The sequence below is a fragment of the Gilbertella persicaria genome (genome assembly GCF_025201335.1).
Source record: "Gilbertella persicaria strain CBS 190.32 chromosome Unknown B0P05scaffold_10, whole genome shotgun sequence".
Lineage (NCBI taxonomy): Eukaryota > Fungi > Mucoromycota > Mucoromycetes > Mucorales > Choanephoraceae > Gilbertella > Gilbertella persicaria.
The window spans coordinates 395,631-420,788 of record NW_026251971.1 but is presented as its reverse complement, the minus strand read 5'-3'; the positions used below and the strand labels follow the sequence as shown (position 1 = coordinate 420,788).

At 36.4% G+C, this 25,158-nt stretch overlaps 13 protein-coding genes across 13 annotated transcripts; 6 read left to right on the top strand and 7 right to left on the bottom strand.

Annotated features, from left to right (window-relative positions):
* Positions 1-1,905: 1,905 nt before the first annotated feature.
* B0P05DRAFT_533217 (uncharacterized protein) lies at positions 1,906-3,689 on the bottom strand. The gene has a single exon (XM_051577184.1). The coding sequence runs from the start codon at positions 3,563-3,565 to the stop codon at positions 2,051-2,053; it is 1,515 nt and encodes a 504-aa protein (XP_051437111.1). The 5' UTR covers positions 3,566-3,689; the 3' UTR covers positions 1,906-2,050.
* Positions 3,690-3,948: 259 nt separating this feature from the next.
* On the top strand, positions 3,949-4,324 carry B0P05DRAFT_465962 (uncharacterized protein; the record flags this gene model as incomplete). The annotated part of the gene is made up of 2 exons (XM_051574301.1): positions 3,949-4,037; positions 4,081-4,324. 2 exons carry the CDS (start codon positions 3,949-3,951, stop codon positions 4,322-4,324), a joined length of 333 nt encoding a protein of 110 aa, XP_051437110.1.
* Positions 4,325-4,345: 21 nt separating this feature from the next.
* B0P05DRAFT_465917 (Metallo-dependent phosphatase-like protein) lies at positions 4,346-5,418 on the bottom strand (the record flags this gene model as incomplete). The annotated part of the gene is made up of 2 exons (XM_051574293.1): positions 4,346-4,778; positions 4,826-5,418. The coding sequence occupies 2 exons, from the start codon at positions 5,416-5,418 to the stop codon at positions 4,346-4,348; spliced, it is 1,026 nt and encodes a 341-aa protein (XP_051437109.1).
* Positions 5,419-5,928: 510 nt separating this feature from the next.
* On the bottom strand, positions 5,929-7,570 carry B0P05DRAFT_578154 (uncharacterized protein; the record flags this gene model as incomplete). The annotated part of the gene is made up of 6 exons (XM_051581837.1): positions 5,929-6,141; positions 6,189-6,840; positions 6,861-7,024; positions 7,070-7,411; positions 7,433-7,452; positions 7,480-7,570. The coding sequence occupies 6 exons, from the start codon at positions 7,568-7,570 to the stop codon at positions 5,929-5,931; spliced, it is 1,482 nt and encodes a 493-aa protein (XP_051437108.1).
* A 39-nt stretch (positions 7,571-7,609) lies between these two features.
* B0P05DRAFT_446477 (uncharacterized protein) lies at positions 7,610-7,960 on the bottom strand (the record flags this gene model as incomplete). Its single annotated transcript, XM_051573814.1, has 1 exon — positions 7,610-7,960. A coding segment is annotated over one exon (351 nt), but the record flags the coding sequence as incomplete, so codon positions are not given.
* Positions 7,961-12,279: 4,319 nt separating this feature from the next.
* Positions 12,280-13,244, top strand: B0P05DRAFT_533202 (uncharacterized protein). Its single transcript, XM_051577183.1, has one exon. The coding sequence runs from the start codon at positions 12,374-12,376 to the stop codon at positions 13,193-13,195; it is 822 nt and encodes a 273-aa protein (XP_051437106.1). The 5' UTR covers positions 12,280-12,373; the 3' UTR covers positions 13,196-13,244.
* A 340-nt stretch (positions 13,245-13,584) lies between these two features.
* Positions 13,585-17,353, top strand: B0P05DRAFT_533200 (uncharacterized protein). The gene is made up of 6 exons (XM_051577182.1): positions 13,585-13,890; positions 13,935-14,153; positions 14,199-14,372; positions 14,419-16,581; positions 16,634-16,865; positions 16,941-17,353. Exons 1-6 carry the CDS (start codon positions 13,885-13,887, stop codon positions 17,309-17,311), a joined length of 3,165 nt encoding a protein of 1,054 aa, XP_051437105.1. The 5' UTR covers positions 13,585-13,884; the 3' UTR covers positions 17,312-17,353.
* Positions 17,354-18,130: 777 nt separating this feature from the next.
* On the top strand, positions 18,131-19,342 carry B0P05DRAFT_533193 (60S ribosomal protein L23). The gene is made up of 3 exons (XM_051577181.1): positions 18,131-18,548; positions 18,842-19,166; positions 19,212-19,342. Exons 1-3 carry the CDS (start codon positions 18,539-18,541, stop codon positions 19,288-19,290), a joined length of 414 nt encoding a protein of 137 aa, XP_051437104.1. The 5' UTR covers positions 18,131-18,538; the 3' UTR covers positions 19,291-19,342.
* A 32-nt stretch (positions 19,343-19,374) lies between these two features.
* Positions 19,375-20,593, top strand: B0P05DRAFT_585205 (uncharacterized protein; the record flags this gene model as incomplete). The annotated part of the gene is made up of 5 exons (XM_051582418.1): positions 19,375-19,421; positions 19,469-19,613; positions 19,659-19,872; positions 19,926-20,431; positions 20,477-20,593. 5 exons carry the CDS (start codon positions 19,375-19,377, stop codon positions 20,591-20,593), a joined length of 1,029 nt encoding a protein of 342 aa, XP_051437103.1.
* Positions 20,523-21,962, bottom strand: B0P05DRAFT_17694 (ras family-domain-containing protein). Its single transcript, XM_051573151.1, has 8 exons — positions 21,512-21,962; positions 21,446-21,467; positions 21,384-21,394; positions 21,277-21,338; positions 21,158-21,227; positions 20,994-21,114; positions 20,705-20,943; positions 20,523-20,658 (listed from the first exon to the last, which is right to left on the bottom strand). The coding sequence occupies exons 1-8, from the start codon at positions 21,536-21,538 to the stop codon at positions 20,590-20,592; spliced, it is 621 nt and encodes a 206-aa protein (XP_051437102.1). The 5' UTR covers positions 21,539-21,962; the 3' UTR covers positions 20,523-20,589.
* Positions 21,839-22,955, top strand: B0P05DRAFT_585203 (uncharacterized protein; the record flags this gene model as incomplete). Its single annotated transcript, XM_051582417.1, has 6 exons — positions 21,839-21,860; positions 21,902-22,029; positions 22,100-22,219; positions 22,287-22,384; positions 22,437-22,557; positions 22,614-22,955. The coding sequence occupies 6 exons, from the start codon at positions 21,839-21,841 to the stop codon at positions 22,953-22,955; spliced, it is 831 nt and encodes a 276-aa protein (XP_051437101.1).
* Positions 22,608-23,916, bottom strand: B0P05DRAFT_608252 (uncharacterized protein; the record flags this gene model as incomplete). The annotated part of the gene is made up of 4 exons (XM_051583372.1): positions 22,608-23,160; positions 23,242-23,494; positions 23,542-23,568; positions 23,611-23,916. 4 exons carry the CDS (start codon positions 23,914-23,916, stop codon positions 22,973-22,975), a joined length of 774 nt encoding a protein of 257 aa, XP_051437100.1. The 3' UTR covers positions 22,608-22,972.
* Positions 23,917-23,958: 42 nt separating this feature from the next.
* B0P05DRAFT_533161 (uncharacterized protein) lies at positions 23,959-24,943 on the bottom strand. Its single transcript, XM_051577180.1, has 2 exons — positions 24,158-24,943; positions 23,959-24,098 (listed from the first exon to the last, which is right to left on the bottom strand). Exons 1-2 carry the CDS (start codon positions 24,911-24,913, stop codon positions 24,018-24,020), a joined length of 837 nt encoding a protein of 278 aa, XP_051437099.1. The 5' UTR covers positions 24,914-24,943; the 3' UTR covers positions 23,959-24,017.
* Positions 24,944-25,158: the final 215 nt, after the last annotated feature.

Here is a 25,158-nt window from a genome sequence, read left to right as displayed (position 1 = left end):
AAATTGGGACACAGGTACAAACATGGGACAAAATGACACTAATGTTAGCTCTTTTTATGGAAAGAACCAAAATCAACTCCTTCACTTACCTATTGTGGACGTTGAGTTTTAAGCAAGTTGTGTAGTAAATGGCGAAGTATAACCTTCAATTACTAAAACAAAATACTTATACTGTAAAAAGTGTGCGTTTTTTTTAAGTGTGATCATTAAAAAGCACATGAAGAATTCTAGCTATGATTTTCTTCCAACAATAATATAGCAGTTTTTGTTGTTCAATTGATACTCAATGAACAAAAACCCTGCATATTTAATAATCTTGAATATCTCCCAAATATAACAGTACATCATAATAAATAAATGCAAGAGACTTCCACGATTAGCCACAACCACACCAATAGATTCGGATGTAGAAATAGTGAATATGACAAGTTTATTATAACGCTCGCAGGCTTTAGTATTGTATGAATAAGCTAAAGAGTTAATTTATTCAACAATTTTACGACATATATTATCTTTGTCGATGGATTGAAACTCTAGATTTTTTAACTTGACGGTTTATATAGCGAAGAAAACCTGTATTGACTATTTATATGTTTGCTAAAATAATAATGAGATCATAATTGTATACAATTTGTCTGCTATTATTACTTGGAAAATTGGCAAGCAACTCTTACTCCAATATTGGAAGCCACGATGAACTAACCTCCTTAACGTTTTACTTCTTCTCGATCAGATGTGCCTCAAACCGCATGCGGAATTTGCGCCTGAACCTGATCCATGTACACTCCTTTACCACTGGCTCATGGAATAAGACATCCGCTTAAAACCAAAAAAAAAAAAAAAAAAAAAAAAAAAAAAAAAAAAAAAAAAGATATTGGTCACAGCCAAAATTAAAATGGACTGAATAGAATGCTTTTTTGCAAATTTTGGTTTTTATTTAGAAAAAAAGGAACAAAAAGGCATATTGCAATGCAATAATAAACAACGTATATTCTAATGTTATGAGTGAGTTTCAATATAACGGAAACTTTATAATACAATTGATAAGGTCAGGGCAACCGGAAGCTCTTGATCAGACTAAAAAAGAAAAGTATCAGAAAATGTTTTTTTTGAAACGAAGAAAAAATGACGCTCACAGTTCAAACGTGCATCCGACACAGAAGATAGACTTAATACATACCTTTGGCGGTATGAATATACAAAGAATTATAATGGATGAAGAGAAAAGACGAGTTCTAAACAAGTTATTCATTGGACTTTGCTTTCACTAAAAATATTACCCATCCTTATTTATTTCTATCGAGCTCTTTCGAATGCTAAATTAACGCTCGTTAGTATATTATGTACTTGTTTTGGATAATACATGTTATAAACTAGTTACTGGATTCACAATTATTGCGATAAGAGTAAATCTTTTGGAATATAATAAATATACTGTTAATTAAAATAATTATTTACGATTATTGTTTTTGGAAATGACCAAAAAAAAAAATGATTGGCCCAACCTAGTTTCGTCGGCTGTAAAGTTGTAAACGCTTGGGTCATCTGCAGAACTTTAATCTAAAAGGTCTCTCTCTTTTTCTTTACCGAGCCGAGGTCATTCTTGTACTTTGTTTATTCGAATATATCTGTCACTTTGCTCGGAATCAAAGTACATCTTGTCATCACTATTGCCGTATATTCTTAGCATATAAACATCTTATTGTTTAAAATAACAAACAATCATCGTCATATCAACAATGGATGCGTTACAAACATATAAACAAGTTTTTTTTATATTCTCGTTTAACCATACACAACTCTGTTTATACAAGATGTTTTCTTGCATCAGATGATTTCATGTAGTATTGTTTATCGTTCTTTTATTTGACAACAACAAAAAAACTTGTTTATTTCAAGCTTGTCATCCCATGAAGTTGTCCAGAACAATGTGTATGTTTATTGAGCAGAATATATATATATATATATATATATGGATTGTATTCATCGACGAATAATAAATATATACAAAAGAAAGAGACTATAATAATACAAATGAATGTGGCTTTAACTAAGCTTTGACGATTGTTGTTTTATCTAACTTTTGTAATCGTCGTTTGGAGCGCTTTGTTATTGTGTGACATTCCTCAGAAGATGATGATGACGAGGACGATAATGGGGATGATATAAAAAATGGATTGCTTTCATATGAACAGACAACATTATTTGGGGTTATCATCAGGCCACTACTCAAGGTAATGCAAGTTGATTTTCGTTCACAAAGATCCGAGAGGTACTTGAGTCCTTGTTTTGTCACACCTTTACATCCAATCAAGTTTAAATACGTTAGACAATGACTCTGCATGGCGAGTGTCTGTACAGCCTTGTCTGTCAAACAAGTCCAATACGATAAATTCAGGTTCTCAAGCTGCTTTAGACCCACAAGGCTTTCAATGGTATGGGGCTGAACTGGATCTCGATGGATATGTTGAGAGAGAAGGAGGCGATGTTGAGCAGACTCGGCAGTCAAGTTGGGCTGAATATTGAATTGATCCAGCAGTTCAATTAATTCATTCAATGAGGCCCTTTGGTGCAATGCATCATGTCGTCTTAGTTCATGTAGCAGTCTGGGTTTCTTCATGGCGATGTTGAGTCGAGTGATATTGGAGCAATGGGCCACAAGGTCAAGTAGGTCAGCGTGTCGAATGGCCTTTGTTCTTGCGATATCCAACCACTCAAGCCTGGGACCACACGCACGGCTTACCGCACGAAGCGACTTACCTGTCACATGGCTACAATCACTCAAGCAGAGTCGTCGGAGAGTAGTTCCGGATGCTGTCACAAGGCTGATAATGCCATCGTCTGTCATACGGTGACAACCGCCTAGATGAAGTGTGGTGAAAGGATGGCATTTCAAATAGTTCAGTCCAGTGTCGGTAATTTGTCGGCAATTTTGCAATACGAGTGCCTGAAGTTGGTGATTCTGACTGAGGTATCTGAGACTTTCGTTGGTAATCAAACGGCAATTAGAGAGATTAAGACTGGTCAAGTGAGGGCATGAACGAACAATATGCCGAATGGTGCAGTCAGTGACATGCGTTGCAATGAGAGAAAGATCAAGGGATTTTACAGCGTGGCCATAGTGTGAGAGATGAATAGGAAATCCTGGATACAAGTGTGATTGTTGATGTATATGTGACATGCGGTGTTTCTGGTCAATGGTTCTAAACGAGGCTAGACAACTGAGGATAGGGTGATTGGGTATAGGTGATTTCCATAGAATAGGTGTTGATAGTGTATTCCAATGCTTTGAGACACTAGAGCAGTGGTATAGGTCATTTGGTTTCAAGTGTTGGAATATCATGATCAGAATTTCATTAGGGAGTTTTTTAAAAGCAGAGTCAACAAGGATGCGCTTGGAAGGACGATGTTGTCTCTTGTGCTTTAAAATAAGTTCGTGTGCAGATGTCGGCTGTTGATTCTTTTTAGCCACAAATGCAACAGCATTCACTGTTGCTTTTATATGAATGTAAAGATAGATACAAAAATCAATCCAACGAAACAGAATTGAAATAATTCCTTTCATGTTTTTGTATGAGGAAAAAAAAAGAGGGGATAAAATAAGAAAAAAGAAAGAAAAGAGGCAAAGAATGGTTTTATACAAATAATACAAGTTTCACGAATATTTTTTACCCCAAAAATTCGAATTTTTCCCTCTGTTTATTTTTTTGACATTGCTATTGTTACGGAAGCAAGTCTTCCGAGTTTGTTACAATAATGTAACACACATTATGTATACATTCTTTGTATTGAGGGTCTAAAGGTTTTAAATGGAATGTTCCTGAAACACATTTCGTATGCTAAAACAGTATAGGGAACAATGCCTTTTTTTTTTTTAGTTTACTCAGCCAAAGTTCTTTAAGTTCTGATGACGTGCATTTCTGTCTTATTTTATTTTTTCTTTCTTAAATGTCACTTCCAAACCATCTTGCTCAACACTTTATTGAACTTAAAAGTGATCAAGAAGTAAAAGTCATCTTGCAAGACCAAGATGAATGGTAAAGAAACAATAAAATAGACTATTGAATTCATGCTTTATAGCTTAACTATCTACAAAGAAACACAACAGAAACTAGAAGCCTTTAATAAATTTAGTCAGGCACGATACCAGAACATTCATAAACATTTTGAAGCACATACAAAACTACTTGAACAGACTAAGAGTGACTTAAATGGCGTTTTTGGAAAATTAAGAAAGATAAAAAATCAGCTTGCTTTACAATACCCAAATGAAATGAACAGAGTATTAAACAAGTATCCACCCCCTCAAGTACAAGATGATTAAATAATAGTTTATATATAGAGTCTAGTCATCACTGTCTCCACCTTTCTTTGCATAAGTGGGACAATCAATTTGAGTTAATTCTTTTGTTCTTGCATTCATGGCTGTCAATTGATTCCCATAGACACAGCCACTGTCTAATCCAAATGTACTTTGTTGAATATTCAATCCTCGACTTGAGTCATGTCCATAAAAGATTAAGGTATTGTTGACAGTTAACTTTTTTTGATCTGCATTCCAAACAGTAGCCCATTGAGTACCAGTACCCTTTTCAATATTAGGTTGGTTATTATTATCAATATCACGCATATTCATCACCCAATAAGGCACTTGGTTCTCTAGTGATGGAATAGTGGGATCAATTCCACCATGGACAATGACCGTGTTGTTTAGGAAAGGCAAATGAAGTATAGCTGGACAATTGTAGAGATAGTCATAGTCTTCTTGAGTCATGTTTCTAAAAAGGAGTGTTAGTATTGATTAATTTTGTAGTATGTAACTTACAATGCAATGGGCACATGATAATTTTTGAATTTAAGTGGATCAGGCACATCTCCCTCAGGCATTGTTGCTTGAGGTGGCTTCATGGCATTCTCACCATTTTGTAATTGAAATGTCTTGAAACGTACTACTTTATCATCATGATTACCACGAACACACAGGGCGCCCAATTCTTTAGCTCGTCGAATGACACCAATACTGTCAGGTCCTTTAGAAGTCAAGTCGCCTGCTAGAATCAATTGGTCTGTTGTCTGGTTAAAGTTGAGTTTATTGACCAGTGTATTGAGTTCATTGACGCAACCATGGATATCGCCTACAACAAAGATTCGTTCTTTTTGTTGAAGTGCAGTATCATTATGAGTGACAATTGTTTTGATTTGAGAATAAGGAGAAACAGAATATGAGTTTGTACTAGAGTTCTTTTTGTTATTTGTCACTACTACTGCTACTACGATCACAATCACAATGATCACAACAGCTGCTACACCCATCCCTATAAATCGCCATAATCGCTTTTGCTTATTTGTCTTATGATGAACAGGAATGGCGTCTACATATTCAATACTACTTGCACCATCGTGTCTGAAAAATGCCATACTATACAGAAAAAAGAAATACAAGAAAATGATGCTTTTTTTTCTAGTGATACGAGAGCATCGTATTTATAGACCAGATGCTGTTTGTAAACAAGATGTTACTTTTCTCTTTTTAGTATGCTTTACAATGCTCTTCTTTAACAAGAATAACAATCTCAATTCTCTCTATAATAAGCTAATTCTCAAATAAACTGTTGAGATGTACTTTATGTTATAGTATGGACCCAATTAACCGAGGTTGATCACTGTGTTCTGAGTCAGAATGTTATTAATATGGCACTATGACTTCTATTTTAGTACAGTATTTTCACTTCAAATTCAGACGATGTTAGTTTCTTCTAGACGAATCAAAATTAATATTTAAACTTTTGGCTTACCTTTTTTGGACAAAACGAAAAAGGAAATTAGACAAAATGGAAATTAATCTTCAGATGAAGTGAAAAATAAAATTAAAATAATGAACTCACCCTGTATCATGGATTGAAAGCAGCGATAACTACTTCGGATTTGTTATTGTCTTTTTCTACTGTCGTTTTCAATAGAAGAAGATCTTTGTCTTTTTTGTTGTTTTTTTTTTTTGGTGTTTGCACCGTGGTTACGTAAACTAAAGAGAATCTCACAAAAGTTAAGGGTGGCGAGTAAGTCCCTGTTCCAAAGACGACGACCTTCTTTCAAGCATTGTACATTTTTACACCTAGATGACATACAAATGTCATCGATAAACTAAGCATAATTAAAAGTTCCATACCTTTAAGACCATGACGTTTTACGGTTGGATATTTTTCCCTTCTAAAGGGTCTTGGATTCACGACTTCTTTGAAAGTTTCTAAATCACCTTTACATACCGGGCATATACTGGATGTTCTGAATTCATCAATCAGGTGTACTAGAAAACCTTCTTTTTGAAGCATCCTTCTCATACCAACTCCTCTAATCGGTTCATGGAACTTGACATTTCCCGCAGACCAGTTACCAATAACAATAACAGCATTGTTGCCAAAATGTTTTCTGATATTCTTGCAAAGACGTTTGTCAGATTGCTGTCGATTGATGTAGCTTGATAGTTTTAGCTTTCGAAATGGTAACATATTAGTATTAGGTTCTTCTAAAGGCAAGTCTTCATTCGAGTAGTATTCCTGAAGAACTTGAGTCACGGTAGCTTTCTGTCTTATATATTCTACGTATTGATCTTTTATGACTGTGGGTGACTTTAAACGTGAAAGAATTGCTTCTGCATTGCTTACGGCCTCTGGTTTCAGTCTTTCACAAAGTTTCATGAACTTTCTTGTTTTTGTTTCAATGTTCCTTTGATTTCTCGTATTGCGGTAAGCTCTTTTCTTTTCAACGGTACTGCTTTCGTGCATACAGAACAACATATCACGCCGTCCGGGGTCAATCAAAACACAATTATTTTTGTAAGTTCTTGAAGTTTTTCTTGCGACAGACTTTCTATGTAAGCAATGTCTTCTTCTATCTTCTTATCATTTCGCATGCCGCCTCCAGAACCTTTCTTCTTACTGTCATAGGTCTGCTTCAAAATGGATACGACAACACCATCTGTGTGAATAGTACCTCTAAACTTCATTTGTCTATTGCCTCCTTGAGGCTTCATAGCTTTGGATTTCATGTTCAGTACTGCTCCCTAAATTACTTCTTTGTCTAAATGGCTAATGATAAAGTTTCTTAAAATTTGAGTGTTTACGATATATGTGTCTATAGTCATATAACTAGGTATGAATGTTCTTCTCAGAGGAAAGCAGTTGAACGACTTATTGTAGAGAGATTCAGAACATCGCGTTAGATAATAAAATGCCTTCAAATGCTTCGATGGGTCCACTTTACAATCATAATAAATAGAATTCTTCTTGAAGTGAGTGTCAGAAGGGTAGCAATCAAAAAACTGTCGAAGGATGCCGACTTCTTGTGAGTTAAAAAGATGCGCTGGTAATTCAGTGATGTTCCTCAAAGAGATGTTCATTTTTACTTTGGTGCACTGGCTTGCTATGGTTTTGACCGCAGCAGAGATTTCGCTTTCTGTGCAATTTTTCTTTTTCATTTTACTTTTCAAAGCGCCAATTCTTTCCTGCTTCTTTAACAATATGTTCAAAAACATATGCAATCTGTTCCCGAAATGAAGAGCGACACCATTCATGTATGCAGTGTGGATTTTCGTAGCTTCATAGCTTCCTATTTGTTGCGCATATTTCAGTTTGATTGGAACATAAGAGGCGAGTTGGCAATAGGTATCTCGATGCTTATTGGTAAGTTCCTTGTAACTTCTTGCTTTTTCTTTTCGTTTTGCTTTATCCGGTTTATAGCTATCAAGTAGTGAAATAAAGACTTCTCTGAAGAAATCAACATTTGCAAGGTCCTGTAAAGCAAAATCTATGTTGTCTTCAAGTTCTTGCGTAAAAATATATTTCAAAAGTGCATAAGTATGTGTTACGAGAGTATGTACTTTAAGTACAAGAGATTTGAGACTTGGAATGTATCTCGTTTTCCACTCAATGCCAGTAATAGAACTTTTAACTGCAGCTATCTTTAGAGGAGGTTCTATAAAGAAAAAAGAAGAAAGAGTACAGCTGACAGCTTCTTATCTTTTTATTTAGAGTTTCAATTACTGATGTATTATTTTTATTTGAGACCCTACAGATAGATGTCTATTTAATTGTGCGTATTTTATAATAATTGAAAATAACTCTGGCTTTTGTCCAGTACCTGAAAAATATAAACATGCTTTGCTCAGCAAAAAAAAAAAAAATAGCCTGAGTAACTAAAGTATGATTTGACTTGTATCTAAATTTTTGTATTCACCTCTCTGCTAATAATCATCCTGGTATACGGATGGTACATCACCTATCAAGTTTTTTGTTTAACTCTCTTAATGATTCTGGTTTAATCATCTTGATGAAAGAAAAACGAGCATTCTGATTATTGATAAAATGTATATATGGCACATAATGGGAAATGTTAGAAAAGAACTTTCTAAAAATGGCCGTTTCGTTGAGAAAACAATTAAAAAGAATCGTATCAAATTAGTGGGAAAAAATGGTCAACACCAAGGACATCGGGACCTTTGACAGTTGCATCGAGAAGTATTCGGAACTGATGTTATTTAAGAGCATAATCAAAAATACACCTCCGATCAACAAGCAAGTCATCATTCTGAAACTAAAATTGACTTGCCATCATCTAAAGATGTTGAAAAGTTAAGCATACCAGCCAAAGATCCATACTACACAATTTGGAAAAAGGTTAAGGATACTAGTGAGCCTAGAGCTAAACAAATACAAGGAAAAGTAACAAGTGGCAAGGTAAGATTAAATACTCTTTGCTTGATATACGTATATATCTTCTCAAACAAGTTGAATGTTTAGTACGTTAATCAATCTGAGAAGAACAACAATGATGAAGGAGATCAAAAAGGTAAATCGATACAGAAACAAAAAGAAAATGAACGAATTGCTAATTAAGGAGTAGTGCATCCAAATGAGGCGCTGAAGAAGAAAAGAAAAAGGGAATTTTTGCGAAGAAAGACTGATGTTCTACTTGACACTTTTGAGAAGGTTCTTGAAGAAAAAATCAACAAGAAAGCTATGCTCAAATAAGAGAAGGGTAGTCTTCCAAAATACATTCTTCCACAAATACTAGTTTAACATAATAAAGACGATAGATTGTTGCCTCATATCAGCAAGGAGATTCCTGGAAATGCCTTCAATGGTATTTTAAATGTAAAGGATGATGGATTTTGCGGCTTTCGTACCCTTGCTTTGCAAGTCTGGTAATGAGCATCGATTTCTTGATGTCAAGTCTGCAACGAGAGACCAACTCATTCATAACTTTGACACTTGTTGTATATTCTCCAAAATGTACGACACATTTGATTACAAGAAGAGGTTTTGCTTCCGTATTTCTGAGAATCTGAAAAGCAACAAGCTACAATTGACGTAAATACCAACGTCAGAACAGAACATTGGTTCTTGTCTCTTAAATGCTCACAAGTTGCTGTTTGCACCTTTGGCGTGCCTATTGCAGTCCACAGTGCTCATGATGCTTTTACTTTTCTGCCCGCCTTATCTAGATCTAATAAAAGCATATATGAGCCTGGGGAGAAATCATTGCCTTTGATACTCCATCATGTCAACTCAAATCATTGGATTGCGTTAAGCATGAGAAGGTCAATCAAGTCAACATGACCTCCAATTAACCAGTTACATGTTTCAGCTATAAAAAAATTGGGAAAAGATGACGGGACTAAGTCATTTTGGAACAGATATTTGTCTTTTAAGAAATAAATAATAGACATTATTTAGAATTCATGTATAACATTGAGTTGGCGAAAAATGTTTTGCATTCTATAGGGTCATAAAATAAAGCCCGTTTTCCCACTCAGGTATTTTATGATGCTCTTAGCTTCCAATGCATACCAACACTAATTTTGACCCATCTCAATCTCAATGAAAAAAGTATTATAGTATGAATACCAATGTGCCTTATTTGAAGGATCACTATACGGTACAAATTCGAATACAATATTTAAAGAGTTTATCTGTATTATTAAATACTCTTAATATGTACAAACAATTTTCTCTTTTTAAAATCCAAGGTTATTTTTGTTTGTATAATAGTTAAGGAACAATATCTTTTGCATTGTTCCAAATACAAATATCCTTACAATTTATTTGAAATGTACAGAATTTCTTGTAATAGATTTCACTATGATTGCTGAACGAACAAATCTTGTTAACTCAACTATGAAATGATAAAACAAAAAGAAAAAAAAACAGGAAAACATTTCAATTTAAACAACTTGCCTCTTTTTAAATGGTAGCAGAACTTTTACAATTCATTTTTGGTGGCCTATAAGCATGGCTTGCTATTTGCTACAGGTAACACACAGGATTTACTACTGTATTAAGAAAGGGGATTAGTTTGCATCTTGAAATACGCTACTGTATTATTTGAACACGTTCTACTTGTATATGGACGATATAACGCGTATGCGCTAAGACAAAAGTAAAAGCTGTGTAACATTGGTTGTTTCTAAAAATGTTCATGAGTTGAATTTGGGTTTGCAGCAAGATTTGCAAAGACATTTACCAGGGAAAAGAGACAGGATAGCTAAACCAAGAACAAGAGAGCAACATCGTTTAGAAAGAAGTACAATGGACTTGATTCTTTTCGAATGGCTTACTTAAACTTCTTTTTTTTCTTACCTGTCCATTCAACAGGTTGACATTTTGTTGATTCATTAAAAAAGGAATTGATTTCTGAGCAGACGGATAAAAATATCTGAGTACATCCTGGTACAACAGGCCGTGTAACATTGGAGCTACAAGTTCTAATTATCATTCCAAATTGTATATATTATTTATTTATAGGCAAATGATGCATTTATGGACAATTTACAATCCATCGCCCAGTATGACCACAAGCGTTAAACAAACTACACAATGTATTGCAATGCTACTGTTAGCGTATTTTTTTTATAGACGGAATGAAGACAAAGTATATAGTCTCATATAAAGAGCTTGAAGATAGCTTGCTCTAGAATCTCAAATCTTATTGTCTTGTGTACCGAGGATTCCGTAGAGCTAAAATTAATAAACGAGCAAACGAAAAAGAGAAAAGGTAAGAGAAAGGCCTTAGCTCGTTACACCATAATTCAAGGCAGACCTTAGCGCAATGGCATGACAGTAACAAATTGAGGCGAGAGTCTAAAACAAGTAAAGATGTTGCCGGATAACAAAGCATGTCTTTCATCCTAAAGTCTATTTTAAACACATTGCTCCTATTTGAAGATCATATATAGTTTCTAGTTTTTTAAAAATCAGCTTCGTGCACTAGTAAAATAAATAATAGATAGACGAAGGACATGGTCCTGAAGTCTTCTTCCCTGGCTCACTCTTTTCATCCATTTGCTTTTTTTTCTATAAAAATGAAACTCTTGTTTGTATAGAAAGAATAAGAAAAAGACAATAGTTATCTGTAATATTTTGATTTTATTTGTTGTACATAAACAAGATAGTTTTCCATCAAAGTAATACTTACACGACAAACTGACTATTGAAGCCAGTTGAAATGCCTCGTTCTTATTGCCCTGTTTAGAGAGATTATCGGGAAAAGGTAAGGCTTTATTAGGTATTATTATAAAAATCAGTTGTTGTACAAAGTAAATTATTAAGTTAAAATAAAAAAAATCCCGCTTGAAACGATCAATATAAAGGCAAGGTAGAATTGCGACTTTACTTCTTGTTTTTTTCCCTCTTCCTTATTCCCCTTAACTTAGATTCCTCTTTTCTTTTCTACTTATTCCATTCCATTCATTAATTTTTTTTGATCATCTTTAGCCATGTTTGTCAAGATCTCCACTGTCGCAATTGCTGCTCTTCAAGTTGCAAGCTTCGTTGAAGCTGCTAAAAGCTCCAAGTCTAGCAGCACCAGCACCAGCTCCAGCTCCAAATTGGACAAGCCCCAAGATTACTGGAAGTCTTGGAAGTCACAAGTTGATCCCTTAAACATCACCATCCCCACTGTCCCTCAAACCACTTCCCAAAACCCCACTGATGAATGTGCTTACTACACTGCCACCAACTTTGAATACAACGAAAAGGAATGGCCCAATGTCTGGGAAACCGCTACTTCCAACGGTATGACCAAAACTGCTGAATTCAAGGCTCTCTACAGCTCCATTGACTGGACCAAGGCTCCCAATGTCAAGCCCCGTAAGCTCAAGTCTGACGGTTCGATCGATATGAGCGGTTACGACGAAAGCAAGGATCCCGATTGTTGGTGGTCTGCCTCTACCTGTACCAAGCCTAAGCTCAAGGACATCAACGAAGATATCTATACTTGTGAAGAACCTGAAACTTGGGGTTTGACTTACGATGATGGACCCAACTGTTCTCACAATGCTTTCTATGACTACCTTGAAGAAAAAAATTTGAAGGCTTCCATGTTCTACATTGGTTCCAACGTCATTGACTGGCCCTACGGTGCTCAACGTGGTGCTAAGGCTGGTCATCACATTTCCGATCACACTTGGTCTCACCAATTGATGACTACCTTGACCAATGAAGAAGTCTTGGCTGAACTTTACTACACCCAAAAGGCCATCAAGATGGTTACTGGTGTCACTCCTCGCTACTGGCGTCCCGCTATGGGTGATGTCGATGACCGTGTTCGTTGGGTTGCCACTCAACTCAACTTGACTGCCATTATCTGGGACTTGGATACTGATGATTGGGCCGCTGGTAGCTCCAAGACTGTTGAAGAAGTTGAAGAAACTTATGAAGACTACATTGAAATGGGTTCTAACGGTACTTTTGCCAACAGTGGTCAAATCGTCTTGACTCACGAAATCGATAACACCACCATGTCTCTTGCCTTGAAGTTCTTGCCCAAGATCCAATCTTCTTACAAGCACGTTGTTGATGTCGCCACCTGTATGAACATTACTCAACCTTACCACGAAACCGAAGTTGTTCACACTACTTTTGCTGACTACCTCAACGCTTCTTCTTCTTCTGCTGCTCCTGCTGCTGATTCTGCTGCTGATTCTGCCAACACCACTACTAACTCTAGCGCCTCTACTACTACTGAAGCTGCTGCTGGTACCACTGATGTTGATCTCTCTGCTATCACTCTTGCTCCTGCTGCCTCTGCTTCTGCTGTTGCTCCTGCTGCTGCTCGTATTCAAGTTGCCACCAGTGGTGCTAGCGCTGTTGTCCCCGCTCTTGGTTTGGTTGCCGCCGGTTTCGCCGCTGCTCTTTTCTAAATAAAATAAATTGTATGTTATAAATAAACTTCCTTTTTCATCATGCACTTGTCAAATGAGATTTTTTTATGCAATGAATAGTCATTGAAAAGCATTTCAAGAGATTCAGTAGAAATATGCATCAGCCACGCACGGACAGACATGTGCTGAGAAGTAATAAGAGGGCGTTAAATTAAAGATCTGTAATTTGCTGAAAGACTTTTTCTCTTGATCCCGTAAAAAAAGATCACCCGTCTGACTCTATTTCATAATACAGGTATGGTATATTTAAGGCAAATACAGTCTCTTTTGCTTTTATAACATGAAAGAAGTATTCTTCATTATTGAAACTAGCTTTATACAACAGAGATAGGATATAGAATGACTCAATGCATTTCATTATGATAACCAAAAAAAAAAAAAAAAGAATAGTAATGTGTATTTACTCTTTTAAGTTGTCATGCATACTGCGGGTATTCAATTTGATGTTATTCATTCCGAAGACTTCTCAACCAACGAATTAGTGCGCGTGTTCTATTGAAGATGGACAGTGGTCAGTTTTAAAAAATAACGCAACAGCCAACACTCTCAGTCACAAACAGTAGTTACCTAATTCGTTCCTATCCTTCTTGTTCTCTTTTCTTTTCTCTTTTTTCTTTTTCTTTACAAGGCAAAGCAAGAGACCTTTATTATTTCTCTACATTCTTATCATGAAGGTAAACTAATATTTTATTTATCTAGTTACTGACAAGTCTACAAGTTTGGCAAACAAATACAAAGCCAACAGTTTACAGAATGGAGTCCTTACTACTTGGATTACAAAGGCCTGAAAAAGTTCATTAGCTCATTACTCAACACACCAGCAGACAGTTTGAAAGCGCTGGGACTACCACCTATTGGACTTGAAGAGGATCGTGCCAAACTACTTCAGTCTCAAAAAGCTGCTTTCTTCTTTAAACTAGAACGCGAGCTGGAAAAGGTAAAATTCATCAAAAAATCAAGACATTTTAATTTTTTTTTGTAGATCAATTCATTTTACCTTCAGAAGGAGAATGAACTTAAAGTTAGACTAAGAACCCTTATTGACAAGAAAAAAGTACTCCAGTCTGATATTCGTCGACTTAAACACGCTTCTACTTTATTTAAAGCAATTCAAGAAGCATTTATTCAATTTGAACAAGAATTGACAAAGATTCAAGTAAGCTATAGACTTCTTTAAAAAGCTGTTCCTTATACCCTGTTAGAAATATGTCGAATTAAACAATGAAGGGTTCCGCAAAATCCTAAAGAAATGGGACAAACGATCCAAATCATCCACCAAAGAACTCTATCTTTCTCGCCAAATTGATATTCAGCCATGTTTTAATACGCAAATATTATGTGAATTATCAGACATGGCATCAGCAAACCGTATTGAACTTTCCAATATTCAAGAAGGCATTCCTATCAGTCCTGTCTCATCCATCAACAATGATACAAATGCTTTCACAGGTGACGAAATAGACGATGTCGAAATTGATCTTGTCAAAGCTGTCTCTAGTGGACAAGCATCCCTTGTCAAGGAAATCTTGGATAGAATTATGCAGAATCCCTCAGCTGAAGATCATGGCCGACTGACACGCGTCTTTTGGCATGCTTGTTCTGAAGCACCTCGGGAAGTGATTGACATGTTGATTGAGACACAGCTGGTCAACTATCAATATGTGGACGACATTATTGAACGTTCTAGTCTTCATGTAGCTGCCATGAACGGCAGAGTCGATGTGATGGAGATATGCACAAAGCATGGAGCCAATGTTGAATGTACAGATGCTTATGGCAGAACAGCGCTCCATTATGCTACTATGAATGGATTCAGTGATTGTGTTTCTTTTCTCTTGACTTGTCATGTTGATATTGAGTGCAGAGACCATGATGGATTCAGTCCTTTGATTTATGCTATCATGAATGGACATACGAACTGTGTTGAAATCTTGATTCAAGCCAATGCGAATATTGAACCTCGTCATCAAGGAGATCATATTCCATTATCCCTTGCCTGTCATTTTGGCCATACTGATATTGCACTGATGCTCTATAACCAAGGTGCTAAAAACCTACCTAATGCCGAATCCCTTTACCCTTTGCATCTTGCTGCTCGACAAGGCCATGAAGAGCTTTGCCGCGTACTCTCACAAAATAGCCAGGATATCGACACACCAGATAAATACAATACCTGGACTCCACTCTTTTGGGCTGCTAATGATGGCCATGTAGGATGTGTTCGTATCTTGATCAACGCAGGCTGCAAAATCAATGCAAAGGACGAGAAGGGCAAAACAGCCTTATATTATGCAGCCTGGGAAGGTCATATGGATTGTGTGCAGTTGCTGCTGGATGCTGGTTGTGAAGTAGAGCCAGTCACTGAGATTCTTTCAGCATCAGCTTCTCAAAGCCCGCATTCAGCTGCGCCAGTGACCACGACAGAGAGCGGCGACATGACTGATATAGAGGGTGAATTGGATGCCATTCCTTCCTTGTCTTTACCTCCTCCTATTATTCCCTTCAGGATTTATGGTCACAATTATCTTGATAAAAAGCATCAAATTCAAATCAGTCTTCGTCAACCACCAATTCGATTGTACGACAATGCACAAATCTCTTCATTACGACTCATTATTTCTTCTAAACCAGACACAGGCATGATTCCCCATAGCGTTATTCTGCCCTTGGTCGATGACCGCGAAGTGTTTAACTTCCAAGTAGACAAGTTGGATGATTTTCTTTTGGAGTTTGATATTTTGGCTACTTTCGGTTCCAAGGTGCTTGGCCGTGGTGTCGCTTTGCCTCAATCGTTTTCTTTGGTCGATTTCAAGATTTCTGAAGGACACCGTACTATTCCTTTATTAGATAGTCATCTAAAAGCCATTGGAGAGCTATCCTATGATTACTCTGTCATCAATCCTTTTTGTGGTGTTCAACTAGAAATTGGCGGTCGCATTGAAACCTATTGGAAATCAACCAACACTGTCTTGCCTCCCACACAGTCCTCGCCTTCTGCTCAAGATAACCATGAAGGCATCTCACAACCTAATGGTGCTCCTACAAACTTACTCTCGTCCAATGTACCCTCTTTTATTACTGCATCTTCTTTATCGGGTGACTATGTTCGTGTTGTGATTCAGTTGACAAAAGATTTAGTGCCTGTAGTTTTTGCTAATTGGATGGTACCTTTCCAAGGCTTAGACCTTGCTGTGTCTGACCTGACATTGCAGCAATTTCTTCGCATTGGAGAAGCATTACTTAAAGACAATCAACCGAGTCCATCCGCCAGTATAGACGATATTTGTCCTATTACAGGTAACAGCTTTATGTTACAAAAACTGAACAACTACACATCTTTTCTTTCACTGGAACAAGTCTTGGAAGTAAGTCAAACGTGAGCTGGAATGAGACATGTCATTTATATGCTGACTCTAGAAACTCCCTTTGACGATGGGACTTCATCTTGAATTAAAATACCCCTCACCAAGTGATCAAACCTTGTACTCATTCACCAACATTACAGATCGAAATGCGTTTGTTGATACTATTCTTCAATGCATTTATGACCATGTTCGTTCACTTCCTCCTGATACCACTAGTCGTAGTTTATTCTTTTCGTCTTATAATCCAGCTATTTGTATGGTCGTCAATTGGAAACAGCCTAATTGTAAGTCAATTCAAGTGTTTTTTTTTTTTTTTTTTTTTTTTTTTTTTTTTTTTTTTTTGCTTATATAATTTATAGATGCTGTCTTTTTCAGTACATATTGCGGGATCAATATGTACAGAGGAGCTAAACGGCGTATAGAACAAGAAGAAGACTTAGCCATACAAACAATAAATAAACATCAAGATGTGAGATGTTCTTCATTAAAAGAAGCTGTCAAGTTTGCCAAACAGAACAATCTTTTAGGTGTCATTTGTGGTGCACAAACACTAGTTCAAGTTCCTTCTCTGATCAAGACAGCTAAAGAAAGTGGCCTTATTCTTGTGACATCTGGTAAAGTCAATTCTGATCCTCGATACCGTTATATTCAAGAACGCTATGGTGTGGATGCCATGATGATTAGTCAAGTTGTTCATTTCAATACTTCCATGGCTGGTGCTGGATTTTAGTGAATAAATATTTATCTTTTTTTTTCTTTTTGTATTCTTTTCTTTTCTTTAAAAAAAAACTAAAGTATGAAAAAGGAAGAAATAGCAAATTCAAGGTGGCAAGCATTTCGTCCTGAAGGTAAAAAAAAAAAAAGGAACAGTGGTATGTGTTTGTTTAAACAAAAGATTTGGATAATTTGCATGAGAATACAACTGTACAAGATATGAATACATCTATGCTTCAAAACAATGATCCTCAAAAGGCTGCTTTGAAATGTTATTCTATTGAGACATTGCTCTCACTCAAGGACCATTACAAAGATATTCCTCATTCTAACTCTGATGAATTGGGAGTATTGGCTTCAAGACTTATCAAGAGCTATAGTCCTATAAGGTATACAAAGTCTGTTATGCATACATAATGTTTATTGTATTGTACAAGACATGCACAGATAAGAGTACATGCGCCAGAAGATGATAGAAGTCAAACTCAATTCAAGCATATCACACACCAAGATCGTCTGAATGTGAATATAACATCTTTAAGCAAGCATGCCTCTTGGTCTCAAAATTAGGCTTCTATTTGTATGCTTTATTGAAAATAAAATTTTAGAAATCAAATAGGGTAATTATAGGAAAGAGCCAAGTATAGAAGAGAGAAAGTATTTATTTGTGTTTAATAGAATATAATCCATGCATCTCGTTAAACCAGCGATAGCTAGTTAGGAAAAGTTTTAAAAATGTTGTTATTGGTTGTGGTAATATCAATACTGAGCACTACAGAGCCAAAAAAAAAAAAAAAAAAAAGATCCTGTTTCCAAACAGTGATAGGCATATCCCTATGGACTCTAGCTATTCAGACATTCAGTTGGTAAAATGTCTAATGAATATGGAGAAGTCACAAAAGTATTTGCTTTTCGACTGAATCGACATGGTCTTTAAGGGCAAGAGCGGACCATTAGCAGGCAGGTGTAGTAGAAGGAGGGAGCAACCTTTGACTCTTATAACCTATTTATGCATGACGGCTAAAACTAAAAAAGGTGTATTCGGTCCGACGATAATTTCAAATGTCCGATAGTTCCGGTCAATTTCGTGTGTGCGTGTATGTGTATATATATGTGTGTGTGTGAGTGTGTGTGAGAGTGTGTGTGCGTTAATGTGTGTGTGTGTGTGTGTGCATCTTGAATCAAAAGAAAAGAGCAACTCGATTCAATATTAGATCTTCCTCTCTCTCTATATTTCTGTATAATGCCTAAGGGTAAAGTATCCATCATCAAAAGGCATACAAAAGACAAACAAAAAGGACAAACGAACAAGATAGACAATGGATGGATGGATAATATCTTTTAAAAAAGGGAGAAAAGAAAAAAAAAAAGGAAAGGGCTTGCCATCACTCTTTTTTTTTTCTTGATTCATTTTTTTGATATCTTTCAAACCACAACCAAACGAACGAGTAAAAAGAATGATGCTTAAAGAGGGGTTATATTCGTTATCTTTTCCTTGTCTTTTGGTGCCTTGGGTCATCATCATCGACTGACATTGTTTTATTAGTTAGCGTTTCCGGAACCAAGTACCGTATGACTCTCGGTTTGCCTGTTGGTGCCGTCATGAACTGTGCCGATAACTCTGGTGCCAAGAACTTGTACGTCATTGCTGTCCGTAACATCAAGGGTCGCTTGAACAGACTTCCTGCTGCTGGTTGTGGTGACATGATTGTCGCTACTGTCAAGAAGGGTAAGCCTGAATTGAGAAAGAAGGTTTTGGCTGCTGTTGTCGTTCGTCAACGTAAGGCCTGGCGCCGTAGAGACGGTGTTTTCCTCTACTTTGAAGATAACGCCGGTGTCATTGTTAACCCCAAGGGTGAAATGAAGGGCAGGTAACGTATTCTATTGATTTTTGAGGAGTTATTCACATTGTATAGTGCTATCACTGGTCCTGTTGCCAAGGAATGTGCTGATTTGTGGCCTCGTATTGCCTCTGCTTCTGGTACTGTTGTCTAAGCAGCTTTATCCTAATAACAACAATAAAAAAAACACGTCTTTTTTTTTTCTATTTTTTTCTTTTTTCTTTTTTTTTGTTTTCTCATGGCATCCATCATTACAAGACCTGAAAGTCTGAATGACTTATCAGAGTAAGACAAACAAGGATCAAACCATGTAATAACACTTGTTTTTATAGTCGCATCACTGAATTCAAAGCAACCAAACTTAATATAGATCATCAAGTAGATGCATTTAAACATCAAGTAGGATTGGTTGGTAACACACGTCGTAATTTACCATTTCATCCAAAAGCACTTGAAGCAGAACTCGAGGATCTTAAAGTAATGAAACTTAACACGTATAGGATACTCATTAGTTTACTATAGGGTCATCTCGATCAATTACAGACAACATATGAACAACTCTTGACAAAAGAGAAATTCGTACAGTATCTTTTACAAGAACCACCACTCGAGATTACCGACCTGCACTCTACAGAACAAGAAGAACAGTTTGCTCAAGTTGAATTAAATGGTCGCATTCAACTTGTTAAAAAGTTATTACAAGATATTCGATTTAAAGCAGAATCCATACAAGAATGTAAGTATATATGTATGTATGAATCAAGTTGTTTTCTCTAAAGCCAAGGTTAGCTCGATCCAGTGCATTTGAAGTAGCCAATGATACTATTCATGTATTAGACGAAATCAATGTCATGCAAGAACAAATAGACAGACTCAACCAGTTATTGGGTCATTCAAGTGGACTGACGATTGCAGAAGCAACATTGCTTGTAGAAAAGAACAGACAACAAATCACAGACATACAAGCACAGATTGATCAAAAGCAAGACATAATTACAGAAGAGCAATGGAAAGTAGATGATTTAGTCGAAGAAGTCAAACAGCTCAAGTCAAAAGCAGATGCACTGGAATCTAAAGCAGCCTATGCACTTCGACAGAACAGACAAGGAGACCCAAGAATTGATAAAGAATACGAAGAATATCAAATGCATATTGACATGTGTAATCATTTGTTTGGTATTCAAAAAATCGAGTTTGCCTCTAGTTCTTCTTTAGATATTGTCTATCAACCACCTATCCATAACACACTACATATTGAATTAGACACAACCAAGGACAAAGTAGTTTATGCTTCAGTAAGTATGGATATACTTTATTAAGTTGTTACTCATCGCATTTAGATCACACATGCCTTTGTGCGTATCGATGATTTGGTAAAAATGGCAGGACAATTGAATGCTAATGATGGTATTCGGCTCATTACAATGGAAACATTAGCACGCTTAAAGAGAGTTTAACAACACCCTCCTTGTGTTTCTTCAGCCAATGCACTCTGTGTATGGCCTAATCGTATACCTGATGTCTATACAAAAGATCAGATCATGTCAATAAACTTCCAAAACACATACTTCATTAGGTGAGAATACGCCTGATTGAATCTTTTCATACACATTCTCGGCTGTTTGAGCAAAGACATTTTCAACATTTTCAGCTGATTTAGCTGAGGTCTCAATAAAGAGTGGGATGCCGTTCTCTTGAGCGAATTTCTCGCCTTCTTCAAAAGTCACTTGTCTCTGGCGATCATCCAGATCACATTTATTACCTACCAAGACAATGGTTGTATGTGGGTTTGCGTGTGTTCGAATATCTAAACTAAGGATGAGTTCATGTGTTGGGGTTGAATTAGACTAGACGTACCTGCTAACCATGTCGATACATGTTCAAATGTTTCTCTTCTAGAGATATCATAGACCAACAATGCACCTGCTGCTCCTCGATAATAACTCTGTGTGATACTTCGAAAGCTTTCTTGTCCAGCCTACATGTTAAATAGTGCAATTCTACTCTATTTTTTTGCTTACTGTGTCCCATATCTGTAATTTGATTTGCTTTCCATCATGCAATGTAAGGAATCGAGTACCAAATTCGACACTGAGAGAATATGTTATTTATCTTGTACATACTTTTATCTTTTCTTTACCCTATGGTTAATTCGCGTCCAGCATAAAATCGTTTGTCTGTAAATTGAAGCAATAGACAAGACTATGTGATGGTTTAAATACAGCTATGGATATTCAATAGTTTTACCTTTCCTACACCTATTGAAGTATGAATAAGAAATGCATAGATAACATCATCCTATAGCTTACCAGAATCACCAACAATAATGTACTAGTCAAATCATTAGAGTAAACGTATGATATAATCCTACTTACTTTAATAATATAGTTATAACTAGACATATATGATAAAGAAGAAAGAAAGAAAGAAAGAAAAGAAAAGAAGGAGCTGATATTTAATTCGAATTCTTGTTCACGTGAGGCTACAGTGTGACTGTACAGAACGATATCATACAGTCATTCATAGTAAGCCTTAAGAAGTAATTTCTAGTCTCTTCAAGTATCTCTTCACTCTATAGTTATAGAAATGATTAGTATACTCGGAGATTCAAGAGTCATTCTTGCATGAGTCACTTTTATGTTTAAAAATAATGATTTCACTTTTGGTAAAAAATAAATAAATTCTTTTCTTAGCTTGTTACAATGGACGTAGATGGACCCTCAGGTAAAGAGAACAACAACAAATGTTCTTTAACACCTGAATAGGCTTTCGTTATGCGCCTATGACTAAGTTCTTAGTGCCTATTGTAGGCGCTAGTTCAGCACTTGCTGCCGTATTTAGCTTGAAGCCTGCCATGTCACTTGAAATGGCACACTTGACTGAGCATAAACAGGTATGTTAACCCATCTCTCTCTCTCTCTCTCTCTCTCTCTCTCTCTCTGTCTTATGATGAACTTGAATAGTTGTGGCGTCTTTTCACTTATCATTGGGCTTTTAGTAGTATTGGAACAAGTGTGATTGGTACTTGGTTGATTTATCGACTTAAGATTGTAGAAAGAAGATATGGTAGTGCTAAATATGCAGTAAGTATCAGTTTATATTCTATAGGGGAATGTGGCATTTTTTTTTTAAATATGTATATACCTTTAGGCTCTTGTGTTTGTTACTTTTGTAGCATCTACTCTCATTCAAACAAGTGTATTGTTTATTGGCTCACCCTTTGGATTGAAATCAATTGAGAGTGGACCGTAAGTCACAAAACACAAAACCAGTAGAAAGATACTGACACGATAAACAAAGCTATGCTATTCTGTTCTCTATTCTATACCAATTCCATAAAATTGTTCCTGCTACCTATCAAACAAGCATACTTGGTATTCAAGTGACAGATAAAATCTATGTCTATGCTGCTGCTATTCAAGTAAGATATATATATATAAAAGGGAGGGGATACAAGACATTGACATGCATATATAGCTTCTATTGTCCAATACATCAGCATCTGCTATTCCCTCATTATGTGGATTAGTGATTGGTAAACTATATTACCATACAAAATCAATTCAACAATGGCGATTTCCTGCATGGATTCGATCATGGACATCCAATTATATGATGCCCCTTCTCAGTACTACAAAGAAGCAGTCCTATACACAAGTAGCAACACCTGTGATTCAACAACAAGATATTGATACCATGTTTGCTATGTTTCCCAACTATTCTAGACAAGATATCGAAAGAGCACTCACGCGTGCCAAGTCAGACTTGAACCGTGCTGCTGAAATCCTATTAAGCTCTGAACCAAGTGCTGGTCCTTAATTTATTATTGAATAAAATTATCTTGCCGTGTGATGTGCAAATGAGAATTGTGCGTCTAGTTTGTTTGAGGAGGCAACAAGGCGTCTTTCAGCAGGTGGCTCATAAGTAAAAATGTTTCGATTAGGAGGCCCATTAGGTTCAGGGTGACGTACAGGTCTAGATACTTGATCTTTAGGATCAACAGGTCCAAATATTCTACCTGGCACTAGAACAAGTCAATATTTGTTTCTTATTTAGAGTTTTACGCCTTACTATAATGTTGTTGTTGTTGTTGTTGTTGTTTGACCTAAACCATCTTGAATAAAGTGTATAAACAGTTGAATCCAACTTACTTTTTTAGGGTCAATGGGTTGACCATCTAAACCAATCAGTCGAACACTATCAGGACATTGGAGTGTATCTACTTGTTGTTCTGCTACAATAGGCCATTTTACTTTATCTGAAATTACTCGAATTTGTTTCAATACACATGCTTGATCCCAAGAATACCGAATACTCTCTATTCTTAACTGTGCTGGATCAAAAGAAGCTGAAATGGTCTAACTAGCATCAAATAGCCACTCCTTTTTTTTTTTGGTTTACTTACCACAGGAAACTTGATAGCTGCATTCATCTAAAACAGGGTGTTACAGAAATAATGACTTACATGTCTTACCAAATAACGATCTTCAATCCCAGGTACAAGCCATTGACATTCATCTGTAAAAAACTGAACAGACCAAACCACTTCTTCTATCAATCTAAAGTTGGATGCGACTGTATGACAGACTGTCTCTTGTACAAGTGTCACTTTATCAGAGAACTGTGGGTGTAAAAAGAATCGACGAATGTGTTCATTGCCTCTTGCTCCTACTGAAGATGGTACAAACATGACCACAGCGTCTGTGGTAAATAAGTCTGCATTTGAACGCTTTGTCTTGAATGCGTTCCAGACAGATTCAATTGTATGTTGAGACAACATAATAAAATGAAATAAAATAAAAGAGAAAAACAAAAAAAAAACATTTGTAAGGAGAACATGAACTTTATTTCCAAGGTACAAGTGAAGGGCTGCTTTTCAATTTAGTGGTGTGTAGCACAGGCTGGACAGCACCTTTCATAGGGTTTTTTAGGTTCATGAAAAGAGTATCTTGAGCTTTTGTGCTATTTAACTTGGGATTGTTAGTTCTCATTCAACATGCAGATGCTTGTTTGATTATTACCTCTACTTGTTTATGGTATTGTTGAGCAGTCGATAAACTCATCGTCTTTTGCATTCTGGGCCGATCGTTCACTGGAGATTCAGACGAATCAGACCGAGCTGAGTCTGATTTCTTGTTGGCTTTAGGCAAAATTGCATTTTGGACTGTGATTTCACGTTGTGCTGTAACACGACGCAGCTTTTTATCCATCATTGTATTTGATAAGGAACGAACATGACCTGGAGTACGACTGGCACGTGATCGTGTTTCAGCAGCAGTCAGTGTAATAGGGGAGGGAGGGTTGGTAGACGCTTTACGAGATGTTTTGGGAAAATAGGTGGGGATGGGAGAAGCAGGTGCCACAGTACGTTTGACAAGCGTCGGTGAAGAAGGTTCCGGATTTCCGCTTGATTCTTGAATGCATTGACCATGATAATAATCGTTGTTGCTCCTTAGTGCCATCATTTCTGTATCTACATTCAGGACGCGTGCTATATTATCAAGCAAGAGGAGTCCAATCAGTAATGTCCATCGCAGGCATTGCTTTAGGATAGTCTGTAATGACCAACTGGACGAATAGGGTAAATAAGCCAATACTTGAATAATACTGGCCTGAATCTGCAGTAAGCAAATGGTTGTGATAGATGGGACAGTGTCTCTATACAGATCATTATCAAACAAGTCTTGTCTCGCTCTGTCATATAAATGCACACTATGACTGTTATGTGTACGTGAAGGTGTAGTATAGTAATAAGTGTTATAAGATTGTTTCAGCATGATAAAAGAGAGGGAAAAAAAAAAAAAAAAGAGAGAGAGAGAGAGAGAGAGAGAGAGAGGGAGGGAAAGAAAAGGAGTACAAGACAAACAAATAAACGGCCAAAATCATTGATTTAGAAGCTTATTATTGATTCAAATGAAATCATTAAAAACAAAAGAGGGGGGTATTTGTTTATTTACAGTTTTGTATCATATGAGAAGAGAGAGAGGGGAGTCTATTGCTTTTTAAGTTTATTTAACACTAG